This window comes from Nuphar pumila, chromosome 6, assembly GCF_984573655.1.
Source record: "Nuphar pumila chromosome 6, dmNupPumi1.hap1.1, whole genome shotgun sequence".
NCBI lineage: Eukaryota > Viridiplantae > Streptophyta > Magnoliopsida > Nymphaeales > Nymphaeaceae > Nuphar > Nuphar pumila.
Window position 1 is genome coordinate 14,603,860 of NC_143254.1, and position 12,835 is coordinate 14,616,694.

General features: G+C 37.4%; 1 protein-coding gene across 1 annotated transcript in view; it reads right to left on the bottom strand.

Moving 5' to 3' along the window:
* Positions 1 to 1,192: 1,192 nt before the first annotated feature.
* Positions 1,193 to 12,835, bottom strand: part of LOC149834057 (protein PHOTOPERIOD-INDEPENDENT EARLY FLOWERING 1-like) — a 75,389-nt gene continuing 63,746 nt past the window's right edge. The window contains exons 20-24 of the mRNA XM_090009273.1: positions 7,640 to 7,704; positions 7,479 to 7,549; positions 6,016 to 6,904; positions 3,248 to 3,795; positions 1,193 to 2,042 (exon numbers count right to left, since the gene is read on the bottom strand). Of these exons, the coding sequence (XP_089865399.1) occupies positions 1,613 to 2,042; positions 3,248 to 3,795; positions 6,016 to 6,904; positions 7,479 to 7,549; positions 7,640 to 7,704 (2,003 nt within the window). The 3' untranslated portion in view covers positions 1,193 to 1,612. The remainder of the gene's footprint in view (positions 2,043 to 3,247; positions 3,796 to 6,015; positions 6,905 to 7,478; positions 7,550 to 7,639; positions 7,705 to 12,835) is intronic.

A 12,835-nucleotide genomic window follows, 5' to 3' on the forward strand; every position in this document is an offset into this window, starting at 1 on the left:
AAATACATTGAAAATATAAAAAAAATAAAATTATACAAGGAAATATAAATAAAAAATATTCAAAAATAAAAAGGACATGGTTTTTTACGATAAATAGCCGATAAATCGTAATATTATGTTTTTGACAAAAAACTTGTGAGAAATTACCATTTTAAACTTTTGAATAATTTCTCACGATATTTTCATGATATTTTTTATAAATCTCGTGAGATTTGTCACTGTGGTATGAATCAACCATGATCTGGCAACCATCCAACCCATCTTCACTGCTAATTGAACCTAGCCACTTCGTTCCAATCAACTGCTCGAGACATGCATTTCAAACTTAATAACTTGGTAGCTTAGGAGGCGTTCGAATCCCCATCCGCACAAGCCAGGATCAGGTGTCATCACATGGTACACTTTGAGTGTGCCGTTACACCTGGTGCCCTCCATCTTTGGCTGACAGTCTGTCAGTTGTGGGACCTAAAAGCAGATGGAGGGCAGCCAGGTGCAGAGGCACACTCAAAGTGTGCTATGTGATAGCACCTGATCCTAGCACATCAATGCCTGTCTGCGGGATGCACTGAGCATGGGCCCACACGCATCCATGCACCTACACAAACACGGGATGCACCGATGCTACTTTAGAGCATCCAGCAGACGCTAATTCGACGTCTGCTGCTGTTCCATGCCCCCCACAGAACAGTAGAGGACAGACAGGCTGGACACACTTAAAAAAATTGAGGGCACTGGGCAGGGCAGGACAGCACATCTTGTTCTGTCTGCAGACAATACAGGACAGGACCTGCTGTCCTGTCCATGAGCGTCCACAATTCAGAGGTTAACTTATAATACTGACAAAGTGCAAAGTGGGCTTTTGTCACCACATGGACAGGTTGTGCACCTCGCTGAGATTGTAATGCAACTTTTCTTTGGGAGACCTTTGCCTGCCTTACAAAATAATCCCATCTGGTGCACCTATAATAGAAAACATCCCGACTATTCAAGAGAAAGCGATAGGGAAGGCCAAGCTCATTTCGTTATACAACCAAAAACAATGTCCTTTACTAGGGCTCTCTTGAGCTCAAGAAGAGATGCATTTGTGGTCATGATATGAAACTCTATACGGACATGGTGTGTGTGTGTGGCACACGCATGCATATGAGAGAGAGAGAGAGAGAGAGAGAGAGAGAGAGAGAGAGAGATTTCCAACAGGTAAAATGCATGATTATATTTCTTCCCCATATACCAATTGGTTGACAACCACGTTCACTAAAACATAAATTACAAGGCGACTTGTGCCATATACAAGGGAAGAACTATTTTACATACTCTCCCGAATCAGTGTTACAACCGCAGATCAGCCACCTTAAACCTCCCTGCTTCTCGATTACCCACTTGCCCAAGGTGATCAAGCCCCGGAGTGCTGATGATGACATCTAGCCATCTGCTTTCAAGCAAAAGAATTTCATCCACGGCCTGCCATGGCTGCAAGAGAACTGTAACCTTCACCTGCTATGAGTTGCCAAGAATTCTCACAAAGCAGAGAACTTTGCAGTGCGAGGCATACTTCCTCTCGAAATGCTCAAGAGTATACAGGTGCTTTGCTTTCCATTTCCTTCCAAACATGTCACAAAATGTCTGTCAGATCTGGCAACTCTCTGAAATCTTCAAGATCAGATATGAAGGCTGGATTGTATTGATGGGGTAACGGTTCAAAGAAATCTGATTCTGCTGGAGGAACAGCATCTGTAACGTCTCCAGCAGGAACTGGGCATAATTCAGGTATCAGAGGCGGCACAGGAAAAAGAGCGTAAGAGGATCTTGGTTGTGTATCCCCAGTTACAGCAGAAGCAGCTTTACTAACTGCAAGCTCCTCGTTCCGATCAATAGTTCTGGCAATCTTTGATTTTGAAGGTTTAGTTGCATCTGAAGTAGCCTTGTGTTTCCCTTTAGACAGTGATTTAGAAGCTTGCCGAGAACTCAGAATGTCATTTTGTTGAAACGCTGATCTTGCCCAGCCAATGCTTTCTCCTTCTAAACAAGCTCTGGATGCTATCCTGCATGCCTCAGAAATAACACCAACAGTGAGGTACCTCAGGTGCTAAACTGTATCGACACATTAAATGCTGGTCAAGGCCTATGATTAGTAAGTAATATTTCAGATACACTTGGACCAGCATGAAAGATGGCTGGTTCAGCTAATGGACCAGATGAGTAGAAGAGTCATTTGGGAACAGGAGCTCATAACTTGTTTCAATGGCTGTCAGCGGACAATGTCCATTAATAGTCCATAACCAGGTTGATCAACCATCAGAGTCAGTCTTGTTCCTTTGCATGAATTAACCAAGTTCACAAAGGAACTTGATATCATGCATGACCAAGGTTGCCAGAAAGGGAAACAGAAATAAGAATCGTGTTGGGAAACGGAGACGGGGAAATGAGACTTTTTAAAGTTCACGTGAAATGGAAAATGTGGTGTAGCAAAAGTACAAATATTGACAATATGCATGAAGAATATTATAAATTTACATAAACTTTACTTTTTTACTAAAATTGTGATAAATGGGAAGAAATTGATACATTTACATAAACTTTACTTTTTTATTAAAATTGTGATAAATAGGAAGAATTAATACATTTATCTTTTTATAGGATATACGATTACATTGACTACAACTATAAAACTATTACAAAGTTGGTTATACTTTATATAAACTAGTTCATAGTCAGCTTGGTTTTAATAAAATATTAAATATCATAAATAAAGTATTCAAATGCCACATAAACTTAGATAGAATCAAGAAATAAGAACAAAAATAAGGAAATTATAATAAAATTTGAAATTCTCAATTTCATCCAATACAGTACACTCTTAAACATTAAAAGTTATACAAAATTTAGTTTTTTTAAATAAGTAATCAAATTTTTGAACACATATATCTCGATTTTTTATTGAAAAAGGAAATATCTTATTTAAGGAAAACTTGCAAGAAATGGAAAACATTTTTCCCAAATAAGGGAAAGGAGTTTCCCATACGAAGTAAGTAGGTTTTCATGTGATGTGATTCTGTGAAATGGGTTTCCCATGCATTTAGAAGTTTCCCACAAGTTTTGGAGATGCTAGGTTTCTGGTTTCGGAAACAGTTTCCCAGGAAATGAGTTTCCCACATGTAAGTGGAGTTTCCAGTAATTCCACATGACTGCAACATCCATAGGTAATAGTGAACCACAATGGAACTGGGAAAAAAATGGCATCACATACCTGTAACGAACCACAGCTGTTTGATGTGAACAATCTTTTAGCAACTGATCATGTGGTACATCCCTCTTTGGAGATGATATAGGTTCAGATATGGATACATAGATATTAGACGGTAATGGAGGTTGCCATGCACCACTGTCATCTAGAAATTCTATTGTTAAGTCTAAGTGCTCCAAAGATTCTGGTGTTCTTTGCTCTGGCCCTTCCAAGACTGGTAAACCTTGATGACTTGGAGGAACTGTTGGCTCATCTTGCTGTTTTCTGGGAATGTCATTAAGTGCCAATGCCACTAACCTACTGCTTTGAGATAAAACAGCAAGATTCCAACGCGTGGTTTTCCTCTCAGATTTTTTAAAACTGGTCAAAGAAGAAAGTGAGGAATATACATGGCCAGGATAATGCATACTCCGTGAACCTGTGTTGTTCCAGAGATCATGCCTGGACCTTTCCCTCCAAACAGATGAAAGTACAGCTGTATAGTGTTTCTGAAGGAGTAGCGCATTATCAGGCAGCTCACTTGCAACGTCCAAGAGCACCTGAACATGATCCTGCAGAAGTCACAATAAACACATTAGTTGATTTATCTCCCTACGTTCATAAAGGAGTTCTTGCAGGTGGGAGATAGATCTTATGAAAATCACAGTAGTTATAGAAGAACAATTAGTGTAAGAATGACCTGGAATAGCACCAAAAGGAATTTCAACAGAAATCTTCGATAAAAGGATGGCAGCTTGTTGTTACATTTTCTAGGCACTACCTAGTATTTACCCTCAATTAACACTTATAAACAACAATGTCAACACTATCTGCTAAAGTTTTTTTTATACTTTTTTATTTTCCCTATTGTCTCCAAGTACAAGGTTTGTTTAGACACCCACATTGTCAAAATGTTCTTTTTCACATTTTTATAGTACTTTCCTAATCAAAAAACAGAAAAGGAAACAATAAGATTGAACATCCAAAAGCAAATCCCAGGCCATGATTTCTTTTTTTATTAGTTTGTTACCATGACTGCAGACAGAAGCCTAAAGTAAACAAAATAGTGGCATTTAAGATACAACAACATTAGGCAAAGAATATACTGATTTTGCATTTCCTACTGAAGATCCTTGATGGCTGTCTTAGATAAAACAATTTGAATACCCTAAATGTATTTGTGATCCATTACTGACTATAACTTTATAAAACCATCAAAGTATTGCACATCTGACACCTTGTTTTCCAATTAGATGAGAATGAATTAAAAATGCCCTTGCATCTTAACCAGTGTTATTAAAAGCGCGCCTCAAGGCGCAAAAAGCGCGCCTCGCCTCAAGGCGAGGGGCTTTGTGCCTTGAGGCGCAGGCCTCATACGCCTTGAGGCGCACGCCTCAAGGTGAGGCGTACGCGTCTCACTGCAAGCTGCATATTTTTTCACCAGTTCTTTATTACAACCAGCAGAGAACATTTGTTGAACTTATGCCATGATATATTGTCATTCATCAGATGGACAATGTCTGCCTTATCATTTAAGTTTAAATGCATGTGCTCAAGAACTCTATTTGACAGTAGTTTCCTATATATATATATATATATGCACAATTATCTTATATTTTATAAAATGCTCTAGATATGAAGTTAGATTATCAATTACAAGCTAAAATGCTGAAGCATGTCAAACGTATATAGTTAACTAACAAATATCAACAAGTATATAGTTACACTGCTATTGCCAAGCATAGACCATACAACGATCGGATCATAAGATGGATAAATTGGGTCGACCTACATAAAAACCTGGTTGAGCACATGCATTTTGGTCCATTTTTGGATTTATTTTATTTTTTTTAAATTTGCCCCTTTGAAATGGGCTGCTGAATTTAAAAAAAAATCTTAGGGAGGGCGCTGCCCCCCTATAACCCCCCGCCAGGGGCGTCACCCCCTGGACCCCCGCCGGGGGGAATCCTCGGACCCCCCTTCTGTAAGGGAAAAAACTATGAATCGGGCTCCACAACTCATCAGTTTCTTAATATATTTTAACTTTTATTGGTTAATCTCATATATTTTCCAGTTATGTAATCAGTTTTTTAATTACTTTTATATGTTAATCGCATATTTTTTAGAATAATCTCATAGATTTTAACTTTTGTAGGTTAATCTCATATATTTTCCAGTTATTTCAGTTATGTAATCAGTTTATTAGTATATTTGAACATTTTTTGGTTAATCTCATATATTTTTGAGTTATGTAATCAGTTTTTTAGTCACTTTTATATGTTAATCTCATATTTTTTAGTACTTATTTGAGATTTTCTATTTTTATTGATTGTTATTTAATCAATAAAGCATTTATTTATTTATTTGTATTTTTAGATATTTTTTTATAATATTTTTTAAGTTTTCAAAAAAAAAATTTTGAGGCTTACGCTTTACGCCTTGAGGCTTACGCCTCGCCTTGGTTTTTGGTGGAGCGCCTCGCTACGCCTCAACGCTTTTCACAACACTGATCTTAACAAAACCAAACTTCATATCTCTTTTATAAAAACTAAAAAAGCAAATTCCCTCTACAGTACAAGACAAATTGCTTCAATATATCCATATGGGTGACTCATATTCAGAACCAATTCAAAGCTAGCAATCTCATCTAGGTGCAAACCTAGCACATAAATCCACAACAGGATGGAAGGAAACCCTTAAGTACCAGATCAGTGCAACAAATCCACATCTCAACACAAAATCGAAGAAAAAATCAACTGCCCAGACCGGAAACTTATTTTCATAAATAATACCTCTGTTACTTTGAGAAGAGCCTTTGCAGCAATAGAGACTTGCTTCTCACTAGTGCCATTTTCTATGGCAGATGAAATGCATCTGGAGAACAATTCTCTGAACCTCTCAAGACAATGAACAGGGTGACGAAACCTTCCTCTATAAAACCCACCAGCTGGCATTGAGTAAAGCGTATCACTTGCTAAGCTCCACACAGCACCATATTCATGTACAATTGCACATAATATAGCATCCTCCTGTGAAGACCAAGAATCAGGTGATGGGATAAAATCTTTAGCACGAAAATTCCCCTTTTTCTTCACCTTTTCTGGCTTGATCACCAGAACACGCTTTACTGACATGGGTACAATGGAAATCTTTCCTCCCATTTTATTCTTGCCTGACGGTTTAACATCAGGACTACCAACAACTTCACTGGGCTTCAGATCCTTGTTTTCTGCAACTTGTTTATTTTGAGAGTCAAAAGGAACCACAGGATTGTCTACAGGGGACTTCTTAAGCTTCTTTGAGCTTTTCTTTGTTTCCTTTTCTTCTTCAGGTACTTTTGGGAACTTTTTCCGTTTTTTCTTCATTGATGAATGTGCCTTTCGTTCAGCAGAAGTTACAGCTTCATCAACAGACACAAGTTCTATCTGAGGTTCTTGATGTAATGGTTCAGTATTTTCTTCTTCAGGTACTTTTGGGAACTTTTTCCGTTTTTTCTTCATTGGTGAATGTGCCTTTCGTTCAGCAGAAGTTACAGCTTCATCAACAGACACGAGTTCTATCTGAGGTTCTTGATGTAATGGTTCAGTATCAGAAGCCAAGGTCTCTTTTTTCAGAGACTTGAACTTAGCCTTCTTCAGCTTCTTCTTTGACTTGGTTTTCAGATCACCTGATCTGTCCTTCCTGCAAGAAAACAATCAAACAGGATTAAACGCACAATCAAACAGAATTAAAGGCCTATTTTCCTTAATTCACTTTTTTCTAAAGAAATTTATTAGCCAAGAAAGCATCTTCACTAACAAAAAACTCCTCTGATGGGTTATGGGCTTATCGCCATTGGAGACCTCTAAAAACCCATGATGGTTTAAAAGTAGAGCAAACAAAAAAGTGGAATTAAAAACTGACACACTACAGTATTGTAACAGGCGTAAAAAAAAATACAAAAAATGTGAACAAATGTGATGTCAGAAATAATTTAGGAGCATAGAAAAGAACACAAAAATCATCTAACAGGCTCCAAAATCATGAGAAAAAGGGCTAAGTAGAAAATAAAAAATAAAAGAAATGAGCATTCCATGCCTGCAGAAACATGTAAGCATGAACATGTTCTTGTATCTTTCTTTTCTAATAATCAACTGCTTCAATATCATTGTAATAGTTTCCGATGGGAATTTTGAAATGATCAATCTCAGTTTTTGATTATTTTCTGAGTATTAACATAATCAGCTATTAAAACGTGCATATAAAAAATATACACCTTTTAGGCTTTTGTTTTTCATTATCTCTATCTACAGCCTCTTTTGCTTCAGATTCTAATTCCTCCATCAACTGCAGCAAACAACGCCATCAGAGTCAATCAACTGCCCATAGCACTAACACATGCAAATTATCAAACTTTACAAAATTGCTTGAACACACCTGACGTTGTGCTAAGGCCTCAACATGTTGGCGATATGCCTCTGTTGCAAATTCAGTATCCCATCCTGAAATAAAGACAGCATATCAGGATCTTCTTCTTTCCATTCTCCCATTTAAAAAAAAAGAAATATGGATGATTTGTGGAATAAGCCTTATATGCACAAGTATATCTGAAAACATGCTAATGTGCAAATAGTAAAACTCATGTCTACATGCTTTTGTGTGCCTACTGGTCATAATCTCATGCCTGAATAAAAGAGGAGAATTGATGTTAGTGGCAATCTACCGTGGAACTTCGACCATTCTACAGAGATTTATCCTAAGATAAAATTGCTGATCATAATGCATTCTTTGGAGGGGAAACATTAATACAAACCCAGTCGTAATGCAAAGTGAACAATGTGCTTTAGTTAAACTCACCACAGTGAATAGGAAAAAGTGCAAGGTATCTCCCATACAGAACGCACAATAGCAAAACACAAACGTTAGGAATAATAAGCAAGGATTCCAACACTTACATAAACTTATATCAAGAAAAAAGGAGTTTGCTACTATGATGAGGAATGCATAGTATAGTGTAGAAAGATAACAAAAGAAAGCATTGAGCCAGTGTGTAATGAGATATTGCGGAAATATAAAGAGTGCATACAAGCACATACAACAATGAATAAAAGTGAAAATATCACAAGTCCACGAAGGGACAATACAAGCACAAGCCTTTAAGAAGGCAACAATATACAAAGCCTCTTATTGAAAAGAGAGAGGAGCTCTCAAGATGAGAATACACAAGGGGATCACCCCTATTTATACAAGAGAAGGAGGAGGAAAAAGGAGGGCCAAAGGGCCTCAAAAGGAGAGCCAAAAGAGGGCTCCCATAGAGTCGTTGGGAGCCCCCAACGGTCACATTTGTGACCGTTGGGGGCTCCAACGACTTCTATGTTGGAGCCCCTTTAGGTCCTCAAAAATAATAAAAAAGAAATGAAAAAAATAAAAAGTAAAAATTACATTTGTTCAAAAAAGAAAAAATAGTTGTTTTCTAAAACAACTGTGAAATTACAAAAATACCCCTATCGGGTATTGATGTAATAAACAGAATTTATATATATATATATATAATAGGTACATTTTAACACCCCCCCTCAAACTTTACGGGGGAAGGACGGAAAGTTTGCCGAGAAGAAACATGAACCAAGGAGCCGGAAGAGCTTTAGTGAAGAAGTCTGCCAATTGATATTCTGAAGTGACATATGGCAGAGCAATAGTTCCTCGTAAAAAATCGTCACGAACATAGTGGCAATCCATTTCGATATGTTTCGTACGTTCATGAAAAGTATGATTGCTTGCAATATAAATGGCACTTTTATTGTCGCAACACAGCTTTGAGGGTTCAGTAATATCAACTCCCATATCTTTAAGCAAACTGCGAAGCCATACAAGTTCCATTGTTGTGGTTGACATTGCCCAGTACTCAGCTTCAGTGGATGATAGTGAAACTTTCTGCTGCTTCTTGCATCGCCAGGCAATCAATGAGTCCCCTAAAAAGACACAAAAACCAGTAGTTGAGACTCGATCATTGGGATTACCTCCCCAATCGGCATCAGTATAAGCAAGAAGATTCAAAGGGGAAGAGGAGGATAGAAATAGCCCTTTATTGATGGTATTCCGAATGTAGCGGATGATTCGGAGAACTGCACTCATATGCACGGTTGTAGGAGCATGCTGAAATTGACTGACTGAGTGAACCGCATGAGTGATATCTGGTCTGGTGATGGTTAAATATGTAAGAGACCCAATGAGTTGTCTGTACGGTGTAGGATCTTCCAGAAGAACCCCATCCTCTAAGCGCAACTTGGCATTAATAACCTCGGGAGTCTCTACCTTCTTATCATCAGAAATCCCAGACTTAGAACATATATCTGCAGCAAGCTTCATCTGTGACAAAATATATCCTCTAGGAGAATATGTAACCTCAATTCCAAGAAAATATCTGAGAAAACCTAAATCAGACACATCAAAATTATCTTTTAACATATTTTTAACATTAATAATACTACTTTGATCATTTCCAGTGATAATCATATCATCAACATAAAGCAACAAAATTACGATACTAGAACCTGCATTTTTAACAAAAAGAGCAGTGTCAGTATAACAAGAATGAAATCCTAATTTTATCATGATATCACTAAAACGATCATACCAAGCCTTAGGAGCTTGTTTAAGACCATATAATGCCTTTAAAAGCCGAAGTGTTTGACCTTGCTTAATATTTATTCCGGGTGGTGGATCCATATAAACTTCTTCACTTAAACTTCCATTTAAAAAAGCATTTTTTACGTCAAGTTGATAAATAGGCCATTTTTTGGTTGATGCGACAGCTATTAAGGTTCTGACACTTGTCATACGAGCTACGGGGGCGAATGTTTCTTCGTAATCAATACCGTATTCTTGGAAGTATCCCTTAGCAACCAATCTTGCTTTATATCGTTCCAAAGAGCCATCGCTTTTAGTTTTAACTTTGAAGACCCAACGACAACCAATAGGTTTTTTGTGTGAGGGTAGATCAACTACTTTCCAAGTATTGGCCTTGTTTAAAGCATTTAGTTCAACTTGCATTGCTTCAACCCAATGAGGTATAGATTTAGCTTGATTATAGTGAGTTGGTTCAAAATAAGAGTGTAGAGTTATCAAACATGCCCGATAATTGGGAGTTAAAGAGTCATAGGAGACAAACCTATTTGGGGGTATTGATATTCTAGAAGAATGCCTAACTTGTGATTCCTCAATTGATTCGGAAATTTGAGAGTATTTTTCGAGGGCACTAATAGGTTTTTCTTGATTTCTTCTTGAGTAAACATTTATATTGGCATTGCTATCATGAACATTTGTATTTGAATTACTATCATTTGAGAGTGTTATGTCAAGAGGGGATACCTCGTGAGTGTCATCTATGTTTTCAAGAGAATCTTCTTGTATGTCATCAATAAGATCATATAAGAATACATAATCGATTTCATTTGTTTCTTCTATTTTATCAAAACTGTTTTCTTCTTCGAGAAATGTTACATCTTTTGAAACATATAGTTTATCATTCTTAAAATCATAACATCTATACCCTTTTTGATTTTCACCATATCCAAAAAATACACATTCAATTGCTTTGGGAGATAACTTATCCCTTTTACGTAGTAGGACAAAACATTTGCAACCAAAAATACGAAGTCGATTAAAATCGGGTGAAAACTTAAAGAGTTTCTCATAGGGAGAAGCATTTTTTAACTTAGAAGAGGGCATTCTATTGATTAGATAGGTTGAGGTAAGAACGGCTTCCGCCCAAAAATTTTTTGGAATATTTCTAGACACAAGCAATGTTCTAGCGGTTTCTATAATGTGCCTATGTTTCCTTTCCGCTAGGCCATTTTGTTGAGGAGTCCTAGGACATGACTTTTGATGACAAATGTCATTTTGGTTTAAATAGTTTTGGAATTCGTGAGATAAGTATTCACCACCGGAATCGGATCTTAAAATAGATATGTTACTTTGAAATTGATTTTGAACCTTTTTATGAAAATCTTTAAAGAAAGTAAATACTTCCGACTTATGACTAAGGAAATAAATCCAAACATACCGAGTGAAGTCATCAATAAACGTAACATAATATGAATAACCCCCTTTAGACATAACCGGAGAAGGACCCCAAACATCCGAATGCACCAATTCAAAAGGCCTTGATGAGAAAAAAGATCTAGTTGGAAAAGGAATAGACTTCATTTTTCCAAAAATGCAATCTTTGCAATTAATTTCTTTTTCCTTACAAAATTTGTTTCCAAAAGGAAAGAGATACATTTTGGAATAACTTGGATGACCAAGTCTTTTATGCCAAGTTTCCATATTTTTTTCTTGGACATAAGAACAAAAAAAGTTTATAGGGAGATCAAGATGTTCCATATAATAGAGGTCTCCCTTTCTATGGCCTTGCCCAATCCGCTTCCCGGACTGGAGATCCTGCACAAAGCAACCATTAGATGAGAAAGATATTTCACATCCATGGTCGGCAATTTGAGAAACCGAAAAAAGGTTTAAATTTAATTTAAGAACAACTCTTACTTTTGGAACACAAAAATTTTGAGAATCTTTAAAAGAGCCAATACTTGAAATTTTCAAAAAGGTTCCATCGGCCGTTGAGACACAAGAGTCCTTTGAATTGATGCAAACATCACTAAGTGCATTCTCATGAGGGGTCATATGAAAAGAAGCTCCGGAATCAAGGATCCAAGAATACGTACCGGGTGATGATGTTGAAGCAATGGCCGCACCCGATGTGGAGGAAGAAACTTTAAGCATTTGTTGGAGAGCCATAGATATTTGTCCAAGAGTTTCTTTAATGTCATTGTTTTTGCCTTCATCTTCTTTGGAGGTGGTTTCTTCAAGAGAGGCTACTTTAGGCTTGAAGGCTCCCATAAGCTTTGGACAAACGGGTCTAATGTGACCCGGCTCATTGCAATAATGACAAACAATCATTTTTCTTCCTCCATTGTAGTTCCCTTGTTTCCCAAAATGAGGAGGCTTATATGTTCTAACATTGTTACCCGGTTTGGATACGGCAAGGATTTCATCAACATGCTTACTCATGCCAAGCCTTGTCTCCTCTTGAGTGATTTCGGCAATAGCATCCTCAATAGGAGGAAAAATAGATCTATGGAGAAGTGAGGATCTCACTTGCTCAAATTCGGGGCGTAGCCCAAAAAGAAATTGAAACAATCGCTCTTGTTCCATTTGTTTTTGTCTTAAATCAACATCTTCCATAGAAACCCACTTTGGCTCTAAAAGAGCCAATTCATCTCATAGTGGGTTAAGGGCACTATAGTAGTCTTGAATGCTAGAATCACCTTGCTTGGTGGTTCTAACTTTTTCTTGCAAGAAGTATGCTCTTGCAAGATCCTTTTGGGTATACATACCCCTCATAAAGGACCAAGCCTCATTGGCTCTACGAAATTTAGCTATATTAGCACATACCTTAAGCTCCACATTGTTCATAAACCACGCAAGGATTTTTGCGTGATTGCTTTCCCAATCTTCTACTTCCTTTTGATGATTTTCAATGGCCTTGAGACGAGCATCTCCCTCAAGAGCTTTTTCTTGATCTTCTTCCATTTTTGTGAGCATGAGCTTAGGTTCCGGAACGGTCCCCATGAC